The sequence below is a fragment of the Adelges cooleyi genome, unplaced genomic scaffold, assembly GCF_023614345.1.
Source record: "Adelges cooleyi isolate 19-005CV unplaced genomic scaffold, UGA_ACOO_1.1 ACOO_flye_CR_arks_rails_tigmint_CR_PRNA_23, whole genome shotgun sequence".
NCBI lineage: Eukaryota > Metazoa > Arthropoda > Insecta > Hemiptera > Adelgidae > Adelges > Adelges cooleyi.
The window spans coordinates 1,762,566-1,789,814 of record NW_026095893.1 but is presented as its reverse complement, the minus strand read 5'-3'; the positions used below and the strand labels follow the sequence as shown (position 1 = coordinate 1,789,814).

Here is a 27,249-nt window from a genome sequence, read left to right as displayed (position 1 = left end):
GCAAAAAAATGTTTTACAGAAAAATACTTCTAATATTATAATATTTGCAAAACATCCATGATGCTCAACCTATTTCATCTTACTCCCATTTAAAGTATTAACAACGTTTTCAGGAAAAATAAAATGCACATTAACCGTTATAACAATTTATTAAAACTATTTTTTTTCATAGCAATAGTATAGGTGATTTATTAATTAAATAAGCCGTTCTCCCATTATGCTGATAAAATAGTGTACCTATATATACAGGGTGACTGGTTAATTATGCCCCAATTAATATTATAAAAAATGATATACTTTTAGCTTCGATGCAGAGCGGCGAAGGTATTAGTTATTAGTTTTACTCTGATGTGGGCTTTTTTTTTATCTGTATACATTGTAACTTTTTTTAATACTGGACCAATTCCTTCGAGTAGCCACGCTATAAATTACAAATTTCACCTAATTGGTACTTGGGGGGGGGGGGGGTAAAGTTGAAAAAGTTTAATTCTTCTTTTTGCTTATAACTTCAAAAGTAAGTCCGACCGACCAAATCTAACCCCACCACTGCCATCAACGTAAAAAACACGCGTGGGCGCTAAACTAGATTAGTTCCCTATCACGTTATGACAGCAAAAAAAAGTGTTAATACCGTTGTGTGCATTTCAGAATTATGATAAACGAAAATTGGAAATAAACCAAATGAAGCAGATTATTAAAGTTAGTAAAAAAGGTAGCAACTAGCTGGTAGTTTTATATATTTCTACAATTTTATACATAGTTCCTTAATTATTATTATAACGCATTCTTAACATTGAAGTAAATAAAAAAAAAATAGAAACACTGTATTGTTAAAACAATACATTTTTAGCTCAGCATGACGATAACAAATTTCACATGTATTGTGATTTTGCCAACTGTTAAAAAAAATATTCATTAAAATTCCCTAAACTCTATTGTCAATAAAGTGCTTTGTATTCAATTTTCCCGCCCTCGCAATGCCCTCACGCCACTGTCAAGAAATAGGGTTTTTTATTATAATATGACATGTACGACTTTTTATCGATAAAATACACTATGTCAGAGTACAGTTGATATGTAAATATAAAATAAAAAAAAAAAAAATACTAAGTAAATAAAGTAACACAGCCACGCTGCAAAATATGTTCAAGTTATAGTCCATTGTTTGAAATTCATTCCTGTTGAAGAGTGGCCTGTAAGTCACTTCAAAAGAGTTTCGCAAGCTACTCAAACTGATTTTTGTTAAACCTATCAAATCATTCAAGTAAGTAGTTCTATAAAATATTAAACGATTATAATGCGCATTTAATAAAATATAGGAACATTTTGAAATACGTATTCAAGATGCCTGTTAAAAGCAATTTTTCTAGTTTTTAACCTTAAAATTTGAGTGCACAACGTTTCTTTTTACAAGTTAATCTAATAAAAATAAATAATTTCTTTAAGTATATTGTATTTTTTAATTATAACAGAGTTTTATATTTCGAATTTTTAATAAAGTAGCCTAACCATTTTATAGAAATTAATTAAAATGTATTTTAATAGTTACCAGACGCCTGTTTATGATTTTTCATTTAAATAATACATCAAACTACAAAATATGTTAATTTCAGTATTTTTATTGTTTCTTTCTAATTTTCTATTTTTGTAATTTTGAATATAAATCTGTCAAGACTTTTTGTTAGTTAGGCTAATTTCTAGCAAGTGTAATTTTAGATAAGTTATTTTTGAAAGATATTTTATAAGGCTAACAATTTTAAGCGCTTTAACTTTTTGTAATATAGTCGAACAATTTTTAAACTCTTCTAGAATATTTTTTTAGAAATATCTTTTATAGTCGTACCGTAAAATCCAGCAAAATATCATAAACCATTTCCCTATGAGGAGTGAAAACATTAACTTTTGGGCCTAGTTTTTGGACTATTGATCTGAAAAATTTTATAAAATATTTATAACATTAAAAAAAACCAGATTAGTGGATTTCGGTTTATTGAGAACAAAGTATACATTTCGAATACCATTTATGATTTATAGATTCCGCATCGGTACTAGTTGATGGCAAACTATGACTAATATAAATTGCTTTTATGTTAATTATTGATTTGTAGATCATAATGAAACTTTTCTGTGTTTTGATGTCATTGGCCTTTATGCATGTTATGGCAGATATTAGTAAAGGTAATAATTATATTTTGACACACGTATCGAGACACTCGAGATAGTTAACAAAAAAAGTGAAAAACCAATATTTCCTTTTTTTTACAGCGTATTATGCAGAAGTGGTTGTCAACACAAGTCAGTAAAATTTATTTTTCAAACATAATACTTTTTGAACTTTTATTAATTTTTATTATTTGCTATAGATAATATCATCCAAAAAGCTTCTAGTGTTACTAATGTAGTAAGAGGAAGTAAGATATATTGAAAATAATAAAGTAATATTCAATTTTTTTTTTTTTGTACGTTTGACTGAATGTAAAATCTGTCTGTATATATAAAAGAAAACGTCCTGACTGACTGATTCGTAATCATCGTACAGCCTAAACTATGATAGCTAGCGACTTGAATTTTGCAGGATATGTTTGTATTATAATCTTGGCGTGTAGTAAGAAAGGATTTTGAATAATTTTGATTTTAAGGGGTTGAAATGGGCCAAAAACTTTTTTAACTTTTATTTTCTCTAGTCGCCGTCTTGCAAGGGTTTTATATGTTAGATAACGCTTTATTTTAAACGTTATTTTGGGTGATTTACACTTAAAAAAACATTGCTTCCAGAGCGAGTTACACCTAAAAAGAGTTGAACAGTCACAATTTTTTACCAGGCAACGCCGGGTAGTTAAGCCAATTATTTTTAAACGAAAATTGTATACTTTCTATAAATAGTTTATTAAATAGATTATATTTGAAAATTGTTATTACGCTCAAACCTTTATTTGTTTATTCTAGATGTATTGGAGTATGTGATTTTAGTAGCTGTGCGTTCAACAAATCTTAACATAGGTACTGTTGTTGTATAAGAATAAATATAAAGCTTGCAAGTAGAAAAAATGAGTATATATTTTTAAATTTATATAAAAAAAAAATTGCAACAAAAATGTATTCCTATGCGAATTCATCGGTGATAAAAAACTTTACTCGACAGTCGCAATATAATGTTTATAACAAATATCACTGATCATTGATAGCTCTGTCAACATCGTATAATCATTATACTTCATTCTACTCGCCACATCTGTTTCCTCTCAGCCATTTTATTATCATAGACTCCGCTATATTTAATATAACAACGTCGTGTACATGTTTTTTCTACCTTGACCTTGTAATTTATTTTAGAAAGAATGTTAAATCCAATATCGTTAATCAATAAACTTGTGAAATTTTAATTTCAGAGACTCTGAATAATATGTTCACTTTACCGGGTAATAATATTGCTTGCATTCTATGAACATATTTCTAAACTGTTGTTAATATTCATTAAATTTACAATGTTTTCGTTTTAATTTCAGAACTTGAGCACTTTGAGAGTTATACACAGAGTAACCAGATTTTTATACTTCTCTCTCTCTCTCTCTCTCTCTGAAAAACTTGTACATTCATATTTATTTTGTTTTTAATTTTAGAATTCATAAATGACCAGATAGCTATACATACCGTATTAGCTAATTTATTACGTAAGTATACAATTTAACATTTTGGACAATTGTCTACTATTATAATCACTTATAAAGCCAAATTTTTTTTTCTCAAGATTTCGACGATCGTTCGAAATATAATTTAAAACGATCAAATACACATTGAACCGATGCTATTAGAAATAATAAAATGTCTGTAATATATTTACGTTAATATAGTTTATAGTATTAATTAACACTTTGTTGTTGCTATACACTATACAGGCTGCATGGCACATTCACAACTTAACCACAAATTTTATTTAAAACTAATAGTTCACAAAACCCGAGTACCCGTTGGTTATCGGTACACACAAAACAAGGTTAAGATAATATACAATCAGTGTAGCCCTCAGTACAATATACAGGGTGTGATGTAAAGTTCTGCCGAGCTTCAAATGAGACATTTAGGATGCCCTTTGGGTACAATAAATGGTATTAATTTTTTTAAAATTTTAAAATTATTTAAAATATAACTCGTATCATTAAAAAATTATCTTACGAAAAAAATAATTTCAGATTTGAAATCGGGAGAAAAAATCTTGTTGAATTGATGTGTAACATTTTTTGGTATCTGGCCACATATACGTCCACGGGGTGGCCACTGAGTGGCCAGCATGTGACTTAAACAAACATATGGCATGCGACACATAAATTAATATAAAATAATTCTGTGGACGCCTCTGAATTGAGAATAAAATTCTAACTGATAATGATGTGTCATTTGCCATATGTTGGTTTCGGCCACTCAGTGGACGCAAATGTGGTCAGATACCAAAAAATGTTACATATCAATTCAACAAGATTTTTTCTCCCGATTTCAAATCAGAAATTGTTTTTTTTTGGAAGACAATTTTTTAATGAGATACGAGTTTTATTTTAAATAATTTTAAAATTAAAAAAATATTAATACCATTTATTGTACCCATAGGACATCCTAAATGTCTCATTTGAAGCTTGGTAAGCTTTATATTACACCTTGTATATATATCAATGTCAATCGCATATTTTGCATTGGTTAATATTTGGTCCAATCAATCTCATTTGTAGAGTGACTAGTATGTTAGAATTATAACAACCAGGTTTTTGAACTGTATTAATATTTGATATTATATTTTAGGTGAATTATCTGTTCTTCTACCTGAAACTTCAAATGGAGGTAATTACGAGTTTCTACGATAGTAGGAATAGACATTAAGACATATAGACATATATAGACATTAAGGCTCGTTTTAAAGATGAAAATAGTCTTTGTTTTTTTTTGTTGTCACACAATAGTTATCATAAAATAAACTTTTATTCGAGAAGAAAGTGTGAGACTGAATAGCCGTTTACCAACTAATATATTTACTGTTTGTTTAATAATATAATCTGTAAAGTTTCAATTAATTATTTTTTCAACTTATTGTACGTACCTTTTATGTCCATAATATTTTAATGTATATTTTATTCAGTATAACTACTTAAATTGTGTGCCTTAAACTACAAACAATGTACCAAGTCCGTTACTTTAACGGTAATATTTTGTGTTACTCTTACGGTTACTTGATTCTGAACAATCATATTAACGTGGATATGTAATTGGGCTGGATACAAGAAATACCCTTTACCCCTCCCACCCCCACCCTCTTCTTCTAAACGTTGTTTAAATGCAGAAAGTCTTTTTTTTTATCCACATTAATTATTTTCTCAAGTTTTAAGTTTAGTAAAGATACTGTCTTCAAGTTTCAATACTAGCCGTAGGTTGACAAAATGAGTAGCCAATATTACTGTTCTTTGAAATATTATGCAATCCTATAATACAAACAACTAATTTATTTGGCTATATTTTATTATTTTTTGCAGATTTTGAAAACATGGATTTAAAAACGCTTAGGAAAAATAGAAGGGGTTATACTAGAAAAGCTTTAACAAACATAATCATCCGTTTACAGAGTAAATATGATTAATATAGAGTATAACATCCATTATAATTATATATATATATATATATATATATATATATATATATATATGTGAGGAATTCATCAGGGTCAATGGAATCAACTTTTTCCATACTCTTTAACGTAATCGCCATCTTAAATATTTTGAATCTAGTTGGAACGTGAACATGAGATTTTTAAAATTGATAAATTACTTTTCATAGAAATGGATGAACGCTCAAATTATACGTTTTTATCATTCTTTGAAAAATGTATCAATTATATGGGATAAATAAAAAAAATATTTTTTTTTTTACTAAAAAAAACATCTTGAACAGGATTCAGTTTTTTAAGTAATAATAAGGAAAAAAAAAACTCTGTCTTGGTAAAATTTGATTTTCTTTATCTTAAAACGATAAAAACGTACTTTGATTGGAAAAACTTTTGGTTTTAAAGTAAAAATTTTGAAAAAAAAAGTTACAGTCTATTTAAAGCAAACTGGTTAAAATTATAAAACATGGAACATGCTTTAGTATCGTGATTTAATGTCGCTATTTAGTGTCGTTTTCGGTCTGGGTGCCAAGGCTAAAGCATGTTTCACGCCTCATTGTACTCATCCCATTTTTAAGCTATGATGAAAACACTGGAAATAATTGATTTATAACATTTAATTTTTAGTAATCATTTAAAAAAAAAAATAATAATAATAATAAAAATGCATATTTTATGGGCACACATAATACAGTAAAACATACATTTAGGGTTTTTTATAATAAAATCTTTTTACTATAATAAAACAATAGATCAGATAAAACCAGATGGTGCACTTTGTCATATTTTACTGATAACTAAAACACTGCTTAACATAGTGTGACCACATCCTAGAAATTAAATTACTGTACAATACATTTTACTATAATATGTTATTAAATAATTTGTATAATTAATCGGTGATAACAATCAATAAATTCAATGATGTCCAGATTTGTAACAACCATTGCTCATAAATAATTTATTATTTCCACCAGTCATTACTCTGGATTGATGAGGGTTTTGGTTTGCTTACATTATCAGCAATTATATTTATTTAATAGGGAGTGCACCATCTGGTTTTATTTAATCTGTGATAAATCTTTATAATTCACACAACGCATAATTCATATATATATATCTTCTAAATGTACAAATATTATTATAATTATGGTTATTAATTGTCTTCTTAATTAATATTATATCTTATAAGATTCTAATTATTTGATACGAAAAGAAATTACTTTTTTCGACCGTCGAAGATTTGGTCATAGTTTCCTTCTTGCTTGTCTTTATTTATTTATCTTAATAATTCCTTACCATACTTTTTTCATTGTTCTACTCTCTTTTTAACAGAAATAATCTTTTCAACATTTTCTCTACTATGTGTATTACTCATAACGTTTATTCATACATCTGTATTAGTTGTGTCTTGCGCACTAAAGACTAATTAGTAACTGACAAGCTAGATTTGACAATTTAAAAAAAAAACCCTTTTTTTTAAATTTTTTAGTTGGAAAAGAACCAGATATCACTCATGGCGAGGCGTGTTGTCTTATAGGATTGGTAATCAGCACGAAATTTCCAAATTCGCCAACAACAATTACTAATGACGAAAAGGAACATACTTGTAGCTTAACGAATACAGCCGGTATAGTTACCATGTACAGATCCTTTGGTGGTATGTTTTATAAAGTGAAGGCCGATAGTATTACAGTTCCAGGAGAACCACTTATATCACAGCTATGATCATTTAGACCAAAAATCATAGCTAAAACTCTTCTGAAGTTATGTAGTACTATTTGTATGATATTTAAATCATTTTTGCATCAATGTATTACATAATAAACAGTTTAATTCACGGTTATAGACACATTTGTTGTTTATTTATTGATTTAAAACAATGTAACTTTAACTATATAATTCTAATTTTTATTAATGCTGTGAGTGCTAGCACTCCTTTTCATATTATCGATGTGTTAACTATTCAAGCGTGTCGGGACGGTTTAATTTGGATAGGTAATCGAAGCATGAAAGGTATTATTACAGCTGAAAATTATGAGATGACTTCAAATAATCGCTTGGTTAGTAATTTATAAATGGTAGAAATACTAATATCAAGAAAATCATGGTAATGGCAATAATGTATTCGATAAAATGATACACTCATACAGTAAAAGTAGACAGTCTACTTGGTCTCATCACAACGAGATAATTCGGTCCGGAAACTTCCCACGCATCAGAGTGATTGTTTCTCCTGAGAGTGTGTGGGAGGAAACCAACCCTACCTACCTCGGTCTTGTAACTTGACGCCATGTGATTTTTCCTTATGATGTACACCATGTCAAAAGTTTACCAGGACAAACCAGAAATTTGTTAGAACTTAAGGAAGAAATTCGACGTATCTTTTCTTTAAATGTTTTTCCTAAAAATATAGTGAAAAAAAGTAGGTGGCTACATTTAAAAAAACTCAACATATTTTTAACACGCTTATATTAGCTTCACTTGTATGTATGTATGGATGTATGTTTGTATGTAACTATGTAACTAAAAGAGATAGGCAACCGAACGTACATGCGTGTATTCATTGTTGTTTACCTGAAGTTTTCAAGTAATAGAGACACGTATGTACTAGAATTAAAAAAAACACGATTTTAAATCACATTGAACTAAAAAGTGGAAAATAAATATAGTTTAAAAAAACTAAAAAACACGCTTAAATAGTAAAATAAACTAAAAAGTAGAAAATAATTTTCAATATAGAAATCAATTAATAAACATCGAACTAAAAAGTGGAAAATAAAAAAAATATAGTTTAAGAAAACTAAAAAACACGCTTAACTAGTAAAATAAACTAAAAAGTAGAAAATAATTTTCAATATAGCAATCAATTAATAAAAAATAAATAGTATTATTGTGAAAAAAGCGTGGGGTGCTACATATATCAGTTCTTGAAAAGCGCCCCACACTTTTTTCACAATAATACTATTTATTTTTTATTAATTGATTTCTATATTGAAAATTATTTTCTACTTTACAGTTTATTTTACTATTTAAGCGTGTTTTTTAGTTTTTTTAAACTATATTTTTTTTATTCAATTACATACAATATCATATTACAATTTATAGTCAAATTTCTGTAGACATCTGATCTCCTCTTCGCCAATGTGGTCTGTTCTCATTATGACCGACTCCACTATTTAAAATTTATTTAGTTAAACATTACAGAAACTGCTGCGACTAATCTAAGGGATATTATAGTTGCAATAATAAGAAGCAGAAAAATAAATTAAACAGGATATAGACAAAACTGTTTATTATAAAATACTTTATATTATTTGACAATATGTATATTAGTGCGGTACCTAAACAAACAATTATTTAAATAAAATAACAACAGTGCCTCTTATGTAACTAATGTATTAATTACTAAAGCCAAAATTGATTGTAAATGAATTCATTAGCTTCATGATTTAAATTATTCTAACTGACATAGAAGTCTTTCCTTTTTTTCATCCACTTGATCCGGTTCTACTTCCCAAAATTGATTTTCAAACTCTTTGTACTTGGTGACGGTGCCAAATATACTATTCATGACACAAACACCATCATTATCCACTACAGCGTTTTCTGTGTAACTTAGTGGATTTTTTGTACTCGTGGCCAATCCAATTAAATGACATTTCTGCGTCAAACTATAGTTTACGTCGTATTTCACTTTAAAAAAAAACGTCAAATCACTATTTTTTTTTATTGTTCAAGAACCAACCAATATACGTTTTATAAAAAAAAATTAATATACATGGTTTCCTGTATAATAATTTATTTTACCTGGAATCATTTATGCAGCCAAATTGTATAAAACACATTAGAAAAAAGGAAATAGCAGTTTTTGTTTCATAATTAAATATTTTCAACAATTTCAATGCGAACTGAACTTATGACTTCAATAACTCTGAAGTGGATTATTAAAAAAAAATTGCATGTCAGTGATGACCATATATTATAAAATATGTTTAAACTTTATCTGTCCCTTCCGAACTATAAATTCGGTAAAATTACTTTTATTCTGGTGAATAATTTTCTATTAAGACATTTAAAAGGTTTGACGTTAAAACTCTCCAAAAAAGAGCCTAACCAAAATGAGGGCCAGCAGCGGTTTCTCGGTATGATTCATTTTTATAGACGTTTCATGCCACAATTTGCACACTCAATGAGCTAATTCCAGACAATAAGAAAAACCATTCCAGTTAGGCAACGCCCCCCTGTGGTTAATGCATTTACTTTTAGTAGGATACATTTATTTGAGCAACATAACTTTTTCCCTTAAAATCGCTCAAGTTGTAAAACAAATGGTTCTATCCAATTTTTGTACATAAATCATCTTGATAAGTACAACAAATTGTATAACAGTAAATTTTTTAGCTTGCAGTGTTATCCATTGTACTACCCATACGTGTTTGTTAGGATAAGAGTCAAATATCTATGTACTATGTGAGTTTAAAAGTTTGTAATATTTTATATTATACAAAAACACAATTTGCGTTTTGCTGTGATAGGAATTAATGTGTGACAGTTATGTCTGCAATTTGATTATTATAAAACAAATAGATGTTCTTAAAAATACAATATTTTAATTAAATATTTGAGTAGAAGCGAAAAACAAATTTATTTTTGTGCGAATACTTACGAAACATATCGTAAAAGAACAGATTTTTTATAGCTCTTCTAACTAATTTTCTTCTTTCATCTCCAAGAACAAAAATGTCATCAACTGCAAAAAAATAATAAATCGATCGAATTTTAACATTATTAACTTAATATAGACTCGACTGATGATGCGTGAATACCTCCAGTGGCCGAAGGCCTGTCGTGACCTGTATCAAAAATATAAAATATGATTAGACAGGAATAAATCATTTACAACAGTCACACTTAAATAATTGAGATAACATAAAACAATTGTAATCAACGTACAAGTTACTATTTCTAGTAGTCCCGTTTGAATTAACGATATGAATAATATTTCTAACGATCATAAAAATTTTAAGAAACATATTGCTTAGATAACTTTGAAGTCGTATCGAATGTTTGTTGTTTACATTTAGAACGTAAAATATTAACCAAATTCAAAATTGGTTCGCATAAATATATCAAGTTTGAGACTTACGCAAGGCAGTAATTATTTCTTTTTGCAAACTTTTCTCGGATGATATGCATTCTAAAAGTTTTAGAAAAAATTACATTTTAACTTACATAATATTATTTCCATTTGATGGAAATCAATTTGTGAGTATATAATTATTCTTAATATTTATTATTTATGTACATTTGAGACTTTGTAAAGTAAATTATAAAATATATATAATAATGATAATATAAAGGTGATTACTATCGAGGGTTTGAAATAATAATTGATCTGAAATTTAAAAACGTTTAATAGGTGTTAAACAAAAATCCGGTCTATGTGGAAATAAGTTAATAAATGTATTACCCGGCACTGCCAACATAAAATTCATTTTCTCTGAAATTAAAATTTCGTACATTTATTTTAATGTAAACATGCTTGGGTCTATTTCATTAAATAGATATAAAACTCCAATGTTATTAATTTTTTTAAATTTGGAAAATTCCTACTGGGTTTTAGGAAACGATCAAGAAATTTAATTTAGTTTTTTTACTCTTATAATTTTAACTCTAATGATGAACGGTTCTATATTGTAGAAGTTTAGTGGATTTCTACTAAACTCCAAAGTGCTACTAGGGTAATGCTGAATTGTTGGATTTTGTATATCATTTTCAAATATGTTTTTTTCTAGCAAAAATTATCTTAATTTTTATTGTGGAATTATGACTACCGAACGAATATTTATTTCCTCGGACAATTCTTTTAACTGTAAACTCCAATCCATCTAGAACAAACAAATCATAACCAACATGTACACTGTGCATTCAGCGGTGACTATTTTACTTATCGCTTCTTAGATGGTTAGGTATAATAGGTCAAAGCCCATAGCCAAGGTAAATGTTAAAAGATTACAAAAAAGGCTACAATACAAATATTTATTGTGTAAAGTAGAGTTTAGTTTTCGTAAATTAAGTATTTACACGACGTTTGAAAAAACTTTTACTATGAACCTCGTGCACTACTAGTCTGAACAGGCTATAGAAACTATAATATTTTATAATTATTGAACAATTTAATGATCAGGCAAGCACGATAAAATTATTATATAACATTTTAAGGATATTTTACTCATTCTTTCATGTATAACAAAATCTTTAACAGCACCCATGATGTATTGGTCTGTAATAAATTATTTACAATTCAGTTTTAAGAATTCAATTATATTTTAAGAAAAGTTAGGTTACCTACTTGTAATGTCAACCTCTTGAATATAATCATCTGTAAAAAAAAATTAAGAAATCATTTTTTTTAGATTTTTTTCTATGTTTTTTCTATAGGTACGTATAAATAAAATAATTACTCTCGTCATCTGCCAAAACATTTACATAGGCAAATAATATGAAACAAATGTGAAAAATCATTGTTATCTGCAAATAATCGCAAACGTTAATGATTTCTTTCATAAAACAGAGATGCTAGTTTATAGGTCGCTACGATGCAAATCTGATAACGCATTATTATTGCAACTATGTGTTTCTTTTTATCTATTTAGTTTTTTACCTTACCACAATACCTCCTAAACTGCTAAAAAGACTTCTCCGTGTAGCAAGTCAATAAATCGAAATGAGTATCCGAAAATTACTTATTATAATAATAAACAACTTACTCTTTCCTATAGATAATCGAGAAAAACACACTACATGAACAAATATAAAATTAGAGTAGCCTATAAAAAATGTTTAAAATACATCAATTAAATGAATTTGATGGATTTTCTTAATTGAAATTAGATAGTTTGGCTACTATTTTTTTCAATTTTTATACGACAAATACTAATTTCTTTACATTTGTTTAAAGTGTACATATGTGTTGAACATTTTGACTAGGCGTTTGGAAAAATAAAAAAAAAATTCAAAGATAAACTTTTACAGTATTATTGTTTCCAAAAAACCATACATACGTTTAACTGATTCACCCTATATATATATACACAAATAAATCAAATATCAACAAAATTTTTACAAACTATTGTGTTTCGAATCATTTGATTATTTAATTATTTTACAATAAATAATTTGCTAAATAATAAAAATGACAAAATGGTTATTAATTATCGCACGCTAAATACAGAACTATATAAATAGCAAGTTAGATACACTCTTGAAAAGTTCATAAAATAATCATACTTACAATCCTAAAAGTCTGGCAGTATTAATTGTTTAATTTATTGAAATAATAAAACTCTTTAGACAGATTCAACCAGCTCGATAAGCTAACTGTTTTAAAGAGGTTTTTTTTGCTACTTGTCGATGGGCTATATGTCGGCGAATTAGCAAAAGTTTAATATTTTTCGCAAGGTGCCTTTGGTAATTTATTTATATAGCTGGTTATGTTTTTTCAGTATATTACATATTAACATTGTTATGACTAGGAAATGAGACTGTTGTCTCCTCGGTTATTGGTTTTAAAATCAATTGTAGAACTATTCTATACATTAAAAGTTTTTACCATATTATATTGTGTATAAATATTGTGAACTATAAATTAATCTATTAATTTGTATTTCATACTTCATAAAAGGGATTAGATGTAAAACGTTGCCAGTGTAAAGAATTTATTTGTTTAATCCGGGATATCATTTTTGACATAAAATCCACATTTTTGACTAATGTGATACTCGTAAGTATTAAAACTTTTATTTTATTTTTTTAAAATTATTTGGAGATTTTTTCTGCAATTATGGTATGTATATTGTTATGTTGTTTAGTTAAATTACATATTAAAAAAAAGGTACAGGATTTTAAGCAAGCCCCGTGGAAAGTGTTGCATCGGTGATTAGACCGAGTTATTTTATATTCTTTTGGGAAAGTATAAAATAAAACAACTAACTTTATTTATTATTGTTTACGCACATTTAAACTCAGCCATACTAGCTTGTTGTCGCTTTTGAAGCTTTTACACCGTTATTTAGCCAATGCACCGTGTTAGATTGACTAAATATCAGGCCCAACTGTAAATTATTACTATAAATCATATAAAATAATTTGTATTTCTTAGTTTTACTTAGTCACGCAGCTTAGGAATTTAATGAACATCTCACAATGATTTATTACCTTGTTTTATTTTTATTTTTTCGATTAACGCAGCGTGTGGTAGTGTTAAATTTAGCAGATTTTTTCGATTTTTTCTCATATTTATTGGCTTTATGTACATCGATGATGGTAAAAAAATGTGGACGTTTTGTCGACTACAGAATGCGTACGAAAAAATTGTTTTTACATACTAGAGCATGTTTTGAAAATAAAAGATGTTTTGCCTGTTTTGCATTACTCGAAATATATTACATAATACTGACTGTTAAAAATCACGAATCATTTGTTTATTTTTCAGGCTGATTACATATATTATCTATAGATGATATTTATTAATTTTTTTTACATAAAAAACGACTCGGACTGCTCGGAATATAGGAAGGATAGCATTCGTTGAGTTCTCATAAAATGTAATTTTATTACCTGTTGATGTATTTGGTTGTTACTTTTTGTCAGCTGTACACATTGATCAATTTAGCATAATCCACATAGTTTTTCGAAAACAGGATATATTGAGATATTTAAAAAACACCAATTCCACTCCTCAGAACACTCACAAGTAACAAGGGGAATTTACATGTTTCTTGGGTATGACACCCCAGACAAAAACGATAGATAGTGCAGTATGGTCAAAAAAATGGCCTGAGAGGGAATGGAAGCAGAGTATTGGTGGTGGCAGCAAAATATCTTAAGAAGAAATAAATAAGTTATAAAAACGGAAGATAAATAATGTCGATTACAATCTGATTATAACAATAAATCAAATCATAATAAATGATAAGAAAATTGTTAGGGCATTTTAAATGTAGTTTTATGAATAATGTTTATATTTAAGTCGCAAGGAATATTGAATAAAACTATAATATCAATATATTTTTGAAAATATGTATTAACTTTTTTTTTTTAAGAATAACTCGAAAAACATTCGACAACCAATACAATAAATCTTATAATATTGAAAATCGATATGTGTTAATACTACGTATCTCTTTTTGGGCAAAGAACAGTCTGAAAGACAGACTACCATCCTCTTCATAGGTGATCGATCTGAGCCATACAATCAACTTACAGCCAAAATCAAACCATAGGCAGGTAATAATAACAATAATTCATACGCCACATATGTGTTTATAATAGTAAGTCCGTTTACTTTAGAAAAAACATTATATTATTAGACAATTCGGATGTTAGTGCAATGTGTATAAATTATTTAAATATTTTATAATTTATAAAAAATGTACAATTTAATACTCTTCTAAAATATTATAAATAAAGTTTTCCTCATATAGTTGTACGTTTAGTTCTTTAATTGGTACATCGAGGCGATTGACTTGCCAAAGTTTGCCATCAATGGATCTGTATTTTACAAAATGATATTTTTTATATCCTATGATACAATTATCACCATCAAATTTTGTAGGTGTTTTAGAAGCAGTGTTTGAACTAATCCACAATGCTATCAAAAGACATATCGGACTACTCATGTATATCGGAGCAACATTTCCAGCTGAAACATTAGAAAATATTTTTTCTTAAAAATTGTCGAATATTACATTAGATATTATTATATGTAAACTATTTTATTGAAATGATTATGTTTTATTGCTGAGGTTACGCCCCCGCCCTCCCTTACCACCTGGCGAACCAAACTACAGTAAACGTGCACACATAATATTATATTGATATATAATATATTTAATTGTATGAGCACCATATCTCTTATCTTTCCTCTCCTTGCCAGTGTGCTTTAGTCGATGGATAGCTGTTAAGTTTAAAAATTAAATAATAGGTTTTTTAACATGAATGTATCTTATATTCGTCATTGAGCCTCCACGGATAAAAAGGCATATTCATGGCCCAATGTCTTTACTCCAAGTAAAAAACTAACGCTCCCTTGAATACACTTAAAAAGCCTAAGTGTAAATTCCTTTATAATCCAACTAAATCATGTGCATGTGTACTTACCTTCATCGACTGTAGGAGCTATAATACAAACATTTTTAATTTATATATTTAAAAAACATACATGTAAAACAATTCAAAAATTAGTATTTATACAGGGTAATTCAATAAGGTTATTACACTCATTTGTTCCAAAAATTATTGCAATTTTGTATTTATAATTATTGAAAACGTCTTTATTTATGTTACTTTATAATATTATAAAATGTTGTTAGTATTTTCTAGAGCTCTATCAACTTTTAAGACTTTTGGTTTTGCTGAAAATCGTGACTGGTCGATAACCATTTGTTGATAGTTATATTTAAAGTTATAAGCATGGCGAGGGGAAGGGTAAAGTGTAGTATTATTTTTATCTACGTGTTATACTCTCCACTTACTATCCTAAATTTTAAATTAGAGTAAAATTAATTCAAAAGTAATTAACAAAACTAGTTATCGACCTATCAACATTTTCAGAAAATTATTTTTGTTGTTAGTTTATATTTACCTAATTTTTCTGCAATTATCTTTTTTACAGCTCGTTCAATAGTAGGTCTTCTATCGTTGGCAAGTCGACGTAATTCTAGGAAAAATCCTGTACCTTCATAAATGTATAAATATATGTATTAATGTATGATATAATATAGAGTATATTTATATTAACAGTTTAAATGTTAATATAAAACATTAACATATGTTTAATATGTGTTGGATGAGATCTGTTAATTAATTTAAATATGAATATATGTTCAAAAGATTTACAGAAAATTATGACTCTATATTAGCACATACTTTCATGGGCAATTCTATTTTTTAATTCTTCTGTATGTCCAATTCTTCTATTTTCTAAAAGTTTGGTCAGATTTTTAGTTTCTGCGAAAAAATCAATAAATTACCGTGTTGATAACAAATAATACAAATGAAATAGCTGCACGATAAACATAATTATGGTAAATTTACAGAACTGTGGTAATAGTATTTTTTTGTAAATCCTGCCAATAGTAATGTATCTTAAAAAAAAAGTATTCTCAATTTATTTTAATTTTATTATAAGTGGTTTAAGCGATTAAATTCGTATTTTGTATTTGACAGTGGATAACCAGAGCGCAGGGTTAACGGAGGTCAATAGAGCATTATTAATGCAATTATTTGACGGCCTCTCCAATCGCCCACATTAATAAAGTGATAGTTTTAATTTTGACGGTTATTCGTTTTTCTTCCATGCTTACTCCATTCATGTTTTTTATCCTTAAGTTTTTAACACTTTTGAATTTCTGCTAAACCACCAGATCTTAATTATACATTTCATACTTACAGTACGTCATTATCGGTTACTGACATGACTGAACAGATTAGTAGATTAGTTCGACCAATATAATATACTACGCTTGAAAAAGTTTTGTTTCACGTCGGAACTTCATACCAGAACTTTAGCCGATTGACCTCTAGATATTTCTTTCTATTATAAAACATTGCTTACTAAACCCGTAAAGTAAGCAGCACCAGATGCTTGATTTTATAATAAGTAGATCGTTTTTGGCCTGACAGATAGCTAGACTAACGGCTAGACACTAATGTCCATTGTCCTTTTGCAATTTGTGACCTACTCCGTCACCTGTCAGCCATTATCTGTAACCTATCGCCTGCTAGCTACTAGTATAATATTATAAAACAAGAACTTGTATAGGATCTTATCTATTGAGTCAGGAGTATCCGATGACTTTAAATGTCTTGACATTAAATTATTGTTAGATAATTATAAAGTGCCCCTCTCTCTTCCCAAATTAAAGTTTACCTTTTTTGTAATCATTGTATGAATAAAATAATACGTAATGCGAATTTCATGTTTAAATCAAGCCAAATTCTATTTACTACTAATTAATAACAATGTTATTACTTTGACTTTCATATCTGATTTTAGCATTCTCTTCAATCATATCTGTAACAAAAATATAAAAAATAAATAGTTATGAAACAAGTCCTAAGTTATATTTACTACTAACTAATAACATTTTAATTACTTTGAATTGGATCTTCAGAAACAGGAACACCTGTAACAAGATTATAAATAATTTAATAGTTATGAAATAAGCTATAAGTTCTATTTACTACTGGCTAATAATTTTGTAATTACTTTGATTTGGATTTTCAGAAACAGTAACATCTGTAGCAAAAAAATATGGAGAGTCAAATAGTTAAGAAAAAGCAATTAGTTCTATTTACTTTGATTTGTGTCTTCATTATCAACAACAACTGTTAGAAAAATATTAAAATAAAAATAACTATACAGATAATTTACGTATTTTAATAACTATGTTGAGTGCTATCAGCAGACTAAGGGCACACAAGCAATGCTTCTTCTTAATTAATTATAAAACAAGCCATCAGATTTATTTCTACAAACATTAATATATTCATAATTACCTTGTATATCAAGCGTAGGAATACCTGTAACAAAAAAAAAATAATTGTACAGTTAATGAAACCCAGTTTTTTATGTTATCAACGTATTTTAATGACTATGTTCAGCGCTGTCAGCAGACTGAGGACACACAAGCAATACTTGTCACAATACTAGATTAAAAACAATATTTTTCGTTCCCCAGCATTCACCTAATTATGGTTATGCACCACACTTTTATTAATAGAAGTATGAAAATTTCTAATAGTCTAATAGATATTGATTTATTTAATGATTTTCTATTCAATTTATTTAAAAATTAATTCGCTTAATACTTTACATTTATTTAGTTGTACCTTTTATTATTATTATTATTATTATATGATTGTATTTTTGTAATTGCCATTTTGACGTAAGTAATAAATAAATAAAAAAATAAAAAATATTTTTTGTTATTCAATTAATTAAACATATATTCTAAAATTATATTACAAATTAAAAGTTGTTTACTACTTTGGTTTGAATATTCAAAATCAGGGCCACCAGTAACAAGAATATAAAAATTAAATAGTTATGAAACAAGCCATAAGTTATATTTACTGCTAACTAATAACATTGTAATTACTTTCATTTGCGTTATCAAAATCACTAAAAACTGTAACAAAAATATAAAAATCAAAATAACTATAAAGTTAGTCAAATCGGTTTTTTTATCATTTATCCACGTAATTCAGAGATTATTTTCAGTGCTTATACCAGACTAAGGACACACAAGCAATACTTCTACTTAAATACAGGGTCTGGCAAAAGATCTCCCTCATTTAGTAATGGCACTGTATGAGTTGTGGTGGTGGTACAACAGTGGAGGGGGTATCGATCGATAGCTGTATACATGCCATTTTCTTCTGACCTTACCTAAACCAGTTTGCTAGGCGCCATGATAAGGGAGAAGTCTGGTTCCAACAAGACGGTGCCACAAGTCACACTTTGCGCGGTTCACTTTTAACTTTCGAGAATGGCCATAGCTCTTCGAGCCATTTCCGGTGTAATGGCAGCCACTGCCTGTTTGATTGCCTTCTTAAGTCCCCAAAGAAAAAAACCACAAGGGGATAAATCGAGTGACCTTGCCGGTTAGGTGATGTCTCCTCGCAAAGAGAGAAGACGTCCAAGAAACACCTCTCTCAAGATTGCTAGGGAGCGCCGCGAAGTGTGACTTGTGGCACCGTCTTGTTGGAACCAGACTTCTCCCTTATCATGGCTCCTAGCAAACTGGTTTAGGTAATGTCAGAAGAAAATGGCATGTATACAGCTATCGATCGATACCCCCTCCACTGTTGTACCACCACCACAACTCATACAGTGCCATTTCTAAATGAGTGAGATCTTTTTGCCGGACCCTGTATTTATGAGACAAGCTATCATTTTTACTTACTACAATCTAATTAATTTTTTATTACTTTGGGGTGGATCTTCTGGACTAGAATCACCTGTAAAAAAATATATGAAGAATTAAATAATTATTGAACAATCCATAAGTTCTGTTTACTAGTAAGTAATAACTTGGTAATTACTTTGGTTTAAATCTTCAGAATCAGGACCACCTGTATAAACAATATGGTGAATTAAATAACTATGGGACAGGTTATTATTTATATTTACAACTAATTAATAACACTGTAATTACTTTGGTTTGTATCATCAGAGTCAAGCATATCTGTAACAAAAATACGAAAATCAAAATAACCACACAGTTAATTAAATCTAGTTTTAATATATTATCGACGTAATTCAGTCAGTATGTTCTTTGTAATTACTTTGGTTTGAATCTTCAGAATCAGGACCACCTGTATAAACAATATGGTGAATTAAATAATTATGGGACAGGTTATTATTTATATATACAACTAATTAATAACATTGTAATTACTTTGGTTTGTATCATCAGAATCAAGCATACCTGTAACAAAAATACGAAAATCAAAATAACCATACAGTTAACCAAATCTAGTTTTAATATATTATCCACGTAATTCAGTCATTATGTTCAGCGCTAACACTAGACTGAAGTCGCACAAGCCATAAGTTATGTTAACTACTAAACAACAATTTGTAATTACTTTGGTTTAGACCTTCAGAAGCCGCACCCACTGAAACAAAACTTTAAAAATTAAAATAATTATCCAGTTAATCAAATTTTTATCGACAGATTTCAGTGACTATGATAAGCGCTAACACCATACTGAGGGTACACTAGTAATACTTCTTTATAATAATATTATGAAACAATAAATAAGTTGTATTTATTACTAACTTAAACATTTATAATTACTTTGGTTTAAACCCTCAGAAACAGGACCACCTGTAACAATAATATGACAATCAAAATAACACTATACAATTAATCAAACTAGGTTTTTATATCTTATCCGTGTATTTTAATGACAATGTTCAGTGCCACCAGCACACTGCGGCATACAGCAATACTTCTTCTTATATAGTTTACGCGGTCATTGAGATACGTGGCCGTACAATATTCTCTCTATTTCACCCTGTAGGTTTCTGTAAGTGCCCTCTCAGTGGACTGTTTTCTTTCGCGATTCTAAGTTTTTTAGTCTCACTTTCTCACCCCAAGTTAAAGGTTACTTAATTATGTGTGAATGAAATGGTATAAAAAGAATATGTCATCTTTGAAATAAGCCATCAGATCTATTAACTAAAAATAAATATCTTTGTAATTACTTTGGTTTGGATCTTCAGAAGCAGGATCCACTGAAACAAAAATATGCAAATCAAATTAACTATCCAGTTTATCAAACCAGGTTTTTATATTTTATCAATGTATTTCAGTGACTTCATCAGCGCAATCAGTAGACTGAGGACACACTAGCAATATATCTTCTTAAAAAATAAAAAAATAAAAAAATCCAATAGTTCTATTTACTACTAACTAATAACATTGTAATTACTTTGATTTGTGTCATCAAAATCATGATAAACTGTAACAGAAATATTAAAATCAAAATAACTATACAGATAATCAAATCAGGTTTTTATATTTTATCCAGGTATTTTAATAATTATGTTCAGTGCTATCAGCAGACTAAGGTCACACAAGCAATACTTCTTCTTAATTAATTATAAATCAAGCCATAAGATCTTTTTGCTACAAATGAATATCTTTGTAATTACTTCGTACTACACGTGCAGGAATACCTGTAACAAAAATTTGAAAAAAAAAAATAATGACAGTTAATCAAACCCGGTTTTATTTTATCGACGTATTTTTGTGACTATGATAAACGTTTCCGTCATACTGAGGGTACACTAGTAATACTTCTTTATAATAATTATGAAACATAAAATAAGTTGTATTTATTACTAACTAAAACATTTATAATTACTTTGGTTTAGACCCTCAGAAACAGGACCACCTGTAACAATAATATGACAATCAAAACAACACTATACAAATAAGCAAACCAGGTTTTGATATTATATTAACGTATTTCAGTGAATTTGTTCAGCGCTACCAGCAAACTGAGGCATACCAGCAATACTTCTTCTTATTTAGTTTTGCTTTTCCGCTGTTCGAAAACCTATCTAGTACCATCTCATCAGTAATATTTACATCTCTATGAATAGATAACAGAGCTAGTCCTACAAGCCGTGACTCGGATGTTGTATTTCGAAGATAATTTTTCAACCTCCTTAATGTTAAAAACTTCTCTCGGCCGTGGCTGTTGAAACTGGAAGTATTGATAGTAATTTAAGAAGCTCATACATATTTGGGTACATTAATGGTTCGCATTGCTGTAGTGCTTCGATAGCCGTCAATGGCCGAGATTTAGATTCAACTAAGTTCCATTTTGACTGCCATAATTGATATTCCGCTTCTATAATGTCATCATACCCTTTTAAATCATCCTGGTAAAATGTAACTGCTGGTTTAAGGTTTGAATAAAGACGTTTTGTGTCTTTGTGACATGAACTACTACACAAGACTGGACACTTTTGGCTGGGGTGGGTAGGAGGACGGCCACAAAAGTGTACGTCACCAGCACACATGCAACCATTGTTTAAATATACCTACAGGTTATTGAACATCGTCTAGAATCATTATCTTCAGAAAAAAAAGGCAGCGTAACGGGATATCAATTTTTCTATACACAATTAAATACATTACTATACATAGTTTACTGTTTACTGTGTACTTATATACTTGATTTTGATTGGCTGTTCGTTATGCTGACATATTCGACATTTTCATCGAAAATTCGACAAAGAAGGAGTATATGCGCATTAACCTTGTTTAATTCAATCATGCATGCAACGCAACGCTATATACTATATATTAACATATTAAGATTATACCTACATACTTTATATTATTTAATTAATTACATTTCCTGAAATTTCGGAGGGGGGGACTACAGCCCCCTCAGCCCTCCCCCTGAATACGCCACTGGTTTCATTTGTGCCTGTGTAAATGTATTAATAGGATTCTTATAGCTAAGAAGTTGTCAAAAATATATCTTCAATTTTTCCATTATTTTTTGGTTCGTCTGTAGTTAAGGTCCAATTTTTATTTTTAAACAACTTATCAACATTATCTTACATTCAAAATAATTACATTTTTTGTCTTTCTGTGTAGGGTCATTAAAGTATGAATGTCAAACTCTCTTTCTCCAACTTAGTATTTGTTTGTACTTTTTATTCAATTCAGTTTATTTTTAGTTTACTAAGGCTTTATCTGAAATCTCGTTGTGGATTCTTTCTCATATTCCAACTAGAGTTCCTAAAATTCATTGCGTATTTGCATTCTATTCGTTCTATTATTCTTGTTTAAAAGAGTCTACTATGTTCCATATCCTTAATCATAGACATATATGTCTATCAATGCAAGTCTTTTTTCATGTATTCATTTATTTTGTACTGGTATTTCCCAAAATTCTTGTGTATTATTTTTTCTTGGAGGTATTAATAATTGTACTCCGTATAATTGTGTTTGACAATCTGTTTGAAATGTAATCTTTTTGTTATTTGTTCACATTCTAATTTCAAGGTGTTTATTGTCCTAAATTCTTTTGACCATTTGTGTTTGAAGATACATTTTTAAATAATATATTTACCTATTAGATTATATATTTTCTTTCGCAAAAATCGCTGTTCAACTATTTGATCTAAAATTAAAAGGAAATTAAAAATATAATATAATTTACATATGTTTTGGTGTGAAGCTTTAAAAATATGAAATTAGAATTTTATTAAAGTGATAATAGATTACCTTTTAGCATTGATGGGTCATTAATGTTTATATGTTCTGTAAGTAAAATTAAATCTTTATACTTAACGATTATCAAATGACTGTGTGGAAATATTTCAAAAAAATGCAAATATATGTATTACCCGGTATAGTGAGCACGGTAGTTAAACCGTATGACATCATACCTATATAAATTAATGATGTAAGATTTAATTTTGTATTCTAATATAAACTAGAATACAAAAGTTAAGAAAAAAGGTATGTATTAGCAATTGGAAAAACAGTGCTTGGATCTATTGAATAAGGTGGAAACTTAATGAAAATACAATATCCGAAACATATTGAATTGTAGGATGAGTAAAAATAAGATTTATATAACTGAACGTTTCTCTTATGATAAATTGTTGTAGTTAAATTTGGTTGGTGTGTGTGAGTGAATCAACAGTCAACATGATGAACCCTACTAGCCACAGATTCCCAACTTTACTGGCTACTTTTTTTTATTGTCATATAATTATTATTACCTATTGTAAGAAATCCTACTTTTACCATAGTCTCTACAATTTTTGTAATTATATACTCCAATCCGTCTAGAACAAACAAATAATGGTTTTAGCTTTAGAATAGTTTCAATAAAATATATACAAATCGTTTGAAAAAAACTATACTTTACTTTAATCGACCCCATACAGTAATGGAGCTAAAAAGTCAATTCCTAGGGTCAAGTATGCTTAAAGTAAATTATAGTAACGACAGTTAGGTTAGGTTGATTGAAATATAAAAATATTTTGATTTATTTTTATAACTTTAACATTTACATTATTCGGTAATTTGGGTGTTTTAATGCACACTGTGGTTTGTTACAATCACTTTTAATTATTTAAAAAATATCTAAGTATACTTTTGTGTGTTAATTAATAACACATGAAACATGTACTATATTGTAATTTATAACCCGTTTTCTCTAAAAAGATAATAGAATCTATAGTTTTTAGTTTATTAATCATTTGACAATTGGGCAAATACCTATTACAAAACATAGTACGTCATGTTAAACATTTGTTGCGGCCTAGTTGACAACTCAACGTTGTAACTGGTCGGCCTGATAACACAACGACATGAAGTTGTCAACTTAATCATGTTGTTGTTGTCATTCACCACTAACATACAGTCCATCCATTAATTTATAATTTTTATCAACTCATTTAGTTAAGCTAAAGAGTGTCGGGTAAACGACACAATATAATTTGTCGCCCTGACCCATTCAACATTATATATTCGTATGTGGTTGTATCTTACTTCCATTTGAATCGTAATGGTTTGAAGCTCTGTGGATTTCCATGTCTGTAGTAAATGTTTTTAAAAATATGTATAATTACAGTAAAACTAAAAAACTCATAAAGTAAGTCTATATGCTTAAAAAACATTACTTACTGGACAAGGAAATCTCCAATTTATATTCCTCTGTAAGGAAAAGTTAAATATACAGCTTTTAACTATCTTGTGTGGGCAAATAGAAAAATAAAATAATTACTTTGATAGTCATCCTTTAAATCCGCCAAAACATTTACAAACAGAATTGCTATTAAAGCATAGGAAACTTTCATTTTTATCTAAAACTAATAAGAAAAAAAATTGCAAAATTTATATTAATTGCAGGCACTCTGGAGTGGAGACGAGAAATGTTTTGGTTTTACATTGATGTTTTTATTTGATATGTTTTATGTTTTTTGAATAGAGATGTATACTAGAGATAACTATAATAATAATAAATCTATTTTTTATGTATATCTTGTTCATATTTCGTTTGTAATAGGCCTGTCATATTTTTTGGAAAAATATTAGAGTTAGTTCCGAACATGAGGGTAATAATTGTTAGATTTATTAAGGAGTATTTTGAGAAGTTGTAGTAAGAGGTAGGTGTGAACGAAATAGGCAGATTGATGTATTTATAAAAAATAAATATCTTAAATTATGAATAACTTAAATAATAATAATAATAATAATAGTATGAGTACCCAACAATTTCTGGTGATAATATTCAGTAAGTGCAAAACACTTGTTTAAAAAATACATAGTTATTAAGTGTTTAATATGAAAACATATAAAAGTTACTACGTTTCGACGAATAGTTATAATAAATATTATATAGGTATAATTTAGTATACAACTAAACAAGTGCTAAAAGTCCTACACTACAATGCTAAAGAACAATTCAATCGAATTCTAAAAAATACAATAAAATATAATAACGTTTTTTTACACCACTTGTATTAGGCCAGCAACATTTAGAATTGAAAATATTATAATATGTATATGTCTATTTACAGTTTGTGTGAATATGGATGAAAACATTTAAAATAAACAAAGCAGCAAGAACCTACAAACAATTTTTTTTTTATATAACAACTACGTTATAAATTAGCGTTAAAGCGTTTATTTAAAAGTGGTTTTATCACTTTTATTAATAATAATCCCTGTAGACCTGTGACCTCTCCGTCCCAACTGATTTGATCCCATTATGCCTCGGCCCCACTCTACTGGCTTACTCGGATAAAATTAATTTGATGCATTACATGCGTAATTACAATCAGGGGTTTGCACCGTTCGAATAAAATGTATCTAAATAAACATCTAGATAACAAATTATTAAAATAAAAGTTCTTCGTTTAAAAATGTATTAGAACAATTTTTAAAAATATCATTTGAATAGACTTTAGGTGATTTTTTTAAGTAATTATATTTAAAAATATTATTTCGTATACATTCAATACATTCTACATTTATAAAATATATAAAACCAGTAAATATTATAAGAAAACAATTTCGTGTTCGAAACAATTTTTTTTAAACATTTTTTTAAATTAGAATTTCTGCATATATATTTTGAAGTTTTATGGTATTACTTACATATGAGCTTGGTGTAAAATAAATTAGAACTAGTGGTAAAAATATTTTAAACTAGAAGAAACTATTAAAAATACAATGTAAGCATACAATGTTACAATTTTTGAAAGTTTGATGGTCTTACTCAAACAATTGCAATGATAGTTATACTGACTGCTCCAATGGTTTACTTACGACTTATGGAACGGCATTGTATTTTTTCGACCCAAACAATAAAATCTAGGTGTATTTTGCAGAACTGTATATGCGAATTTGTTAACATAAGCAACATTAGTCATTATTCGTTGTGAATATCATAATATTTACATTATTCTGAGGCGGAGTTAAAAATATTTTACATTATCGTTTTGCTTTTGGCTAGAATTTGCTTGTACAGTTCATACTACCCAAAATAATACCAAGTAGAGTACACTATTATATTTCCTTAATATTTGTTTAGTATGACAAAAAAATTTAAAGCCATAAAAAATAAATATGCCAGTTGAAATTATTGGTTGTCCAAACAAATAACCAAACGAGAATACAAATCTATACAACATGGTAAAATATAAACACTACCTATATCTATGTACTACTCAACGATAATACCTACAAACACTATGTATGTATGCTATGAAAAAAAAAAGGTTTTCAAAGTATAATAAAAATAAATTCTTACCTTATCCACTACGTACAGAAATTAAAAACAAAATTTGTTGTTATGATTCTTATTATAAAGCACAGACAAGTGTCGAAAGAAGACAATTTGAAAGTTTGTTTAACTGCGAAACGTTTAGTTGCAAAATTAATTCGTCCAGTATCCACACATAGCATCTTCAAAAGAGGCGCATCAAATAAATGACTTATAAAATTTCGTTAGAAGCATACCTAATAAATTATTGTTTCAGAACTAAG

General features: G+C 28.2%; 4 protein-coding genes and 1 long non-coding RNA gene across 11 annotated transcripts; 2 read left to right on the top strand and 3 right to left on the bottom strand.

Annotated features, from left to right (window-relative positions):
* Positions 1-1,144: 1,144 nt before the first annotated feature.
* LOC126835748 (uncharacterized) lies at positions 1,145-7,480 on the top strand. Of its 3 annotated transcripts, XM_050568534.1 has the most exons (11): positions 1,145-1,264; positions 2,109-2,178; positions 2,266-2,295; positions 2,364-2,411; positions 2,947-3,000; positions 3,390-3,419; positions 3,507-3,536; positions 3,621-3,671; positions 4,792-4,830; positions 5,517-5,606; positions 7,137-7,480. In XM_050568534.1, the coding sequence occupies exons 2-11, from the start codon at positions 2,115-2,117 to the stop codon at positions 7,370-7,372; spliced, it is 672 nt and encodes a 223-aa protein (XP_050424491.1). In that variant the 5' UTR covers positions 1,145-1,264; positions 2,109-2,114; the 3' UTR covers positions 7,373-7,480. The 3 variants fall into 3 exon arrangements, with proteins under 3 accessions (XP_050424491.1, XP_050424492.1, XP_050424493.1); XM_050568535.1 differs by lacking the exon at positions 3,390-3,419; XM_050568536.1 differs by lacking the exons at positions 3,390-3,419; positions 3,507-3,536.
* Positions 7,481-8,924: 1,444 nt separating this feature from the next.
* On the bottom strand, positions 8,925-13,075 carry LOC126835551 (uncharacterized). Of its 3 annotated transcripts, none has more exons than XM_050568218.1 (12): positions 12,942-13,075; positions 12,712-12,727; positions 12,112-12,178; positions 12,000-12,029; positions 11,880-11,930; positions 11,482-11,535; positions 11,118-11,147; positions 11,016-11,042; positions 10,794-10,844; positions 10,474-10,500; positions 10,314-10,397; positions 8,925-9,340 (listed from the first exon to the last, which is right to left on the bottom strand). In XM_050568218.1, the coding sequence occupies exons 3-12, from the start codon at positions 12,170-12,172 to the stop codon at positions 9,102-9,104; spliced, it is 654 nt and encodes a 217-aa protein (XP_050424175.1). In that variant the 5' UTR covers positions 12,173-12,178; positions 12,712-12,727; positions 12,942-13,075; the 3' UTR covers positions 8,925-9,101. The 3 variants fall into 3 exon arrangements, with proteins under 3 accessions (XP_050424175.1, XP_050424176.1, XP_050424174.1); XM_050568219.1 differs by lacking the exon at positions 12,712-12,727 and adding an exon at positions 12,312-12,423; XM_050568217.1 differs by lacking the exon at positions 12,712-12,727.
* A 164-nt stretch (positions 13,076-13,239) lies between these two features.
* LOC126836003 (uncharacterized) lies at positions 13,240-18,536 on the top strand. Of its 2 annotated transcripts, XR_007685265.1 has the most exons (4): positions 13,240-13,430; positions 14,752-14,935; positions 16,323-16,395; positions 17,937-18,536. It is a non-coding gene; the product is annotated as an uncharacterized LOC126836003 (long non-coding RNA). The 2 variants fall into 2 exon arrangements; XR_007685264.1 differs by lacking the exon at positions 16,323-16,395.
* Positions 14,967-17,994, bottom strand: LOC126836002 (uncharacterized). Of its 2 annotated transcripts, XM_050568937.1 has the most exons (7): positions 17,919-17,994; positions 17,806-17,835; positions 17,682-17,723; positions 16,577-16,657; positions 16,293-16,385; positions 15,809-15,826; positions 14,967-15,350 (listed from the first exon to the last, which is right to left on the bottom strand). In XM_050568937.1, the coding sequence occupies exons 3-7, from the start codon at positions 17,719-17,721 to the stop codon at positions 15,088-15,090; spliced, it is 495 nt and encodes a 164-aa protein (XP_050424894.1). In that variant the 5' UTR covers positions 17,722-17,723; positions 17,806-17,835; positions 17,919-17,994; the 3' UTR covers positions 14,967-15,087. The 2 variants fall into 2 exon arrangements, with proteins under 2 accessions (XP_050424894.1, XP_050424895.1); XM_050568938.1 differs by lacking the exon at positions 15,809-15,826.
* Positions 18,537-18,787: 251 nt separating the features above from the next.
* On the bottom strand, positions 18,788-26,503 carry LOC126835842 (uncharacterized). The gene is made up of 20 exons (XM_050568683.1): positions 26,359-26,503; positions 24,983-25,067; positions 24,883-24,912; positions 24,748-24,792; positions 23,973-24,038; positions 23,592-23,633; positions 23,470-23,505; positions 23,315-23,365; positions 21,587-21,616; positions 21,375-21,398; positions 21,152-21,181; positions 20,925-20,954; positions 20,515-20,544; positions 20,303-20,332; positions 20,113-20,142; positions 20,000-20,029; positions 19,870-19,899; positions 19,757-19,786; positions 19,643-19,672; positions 18,788-18,840 (listed from the first exon to the last, which is right to left on the bottom strand). The coding sequence occupies exons 2-20, from the start codon at positions 25,053-25,055 to the stop codon at positions 18,788-18,790; spliced, it is 720 nt and encodes a 239-aa protein (XP_050424640.1). The 5' UTR covers positions 25,056-25,067; positions 26,359-26,503.
* Positions 26,504-27,249: the final 746 nt, after the last annotated feature.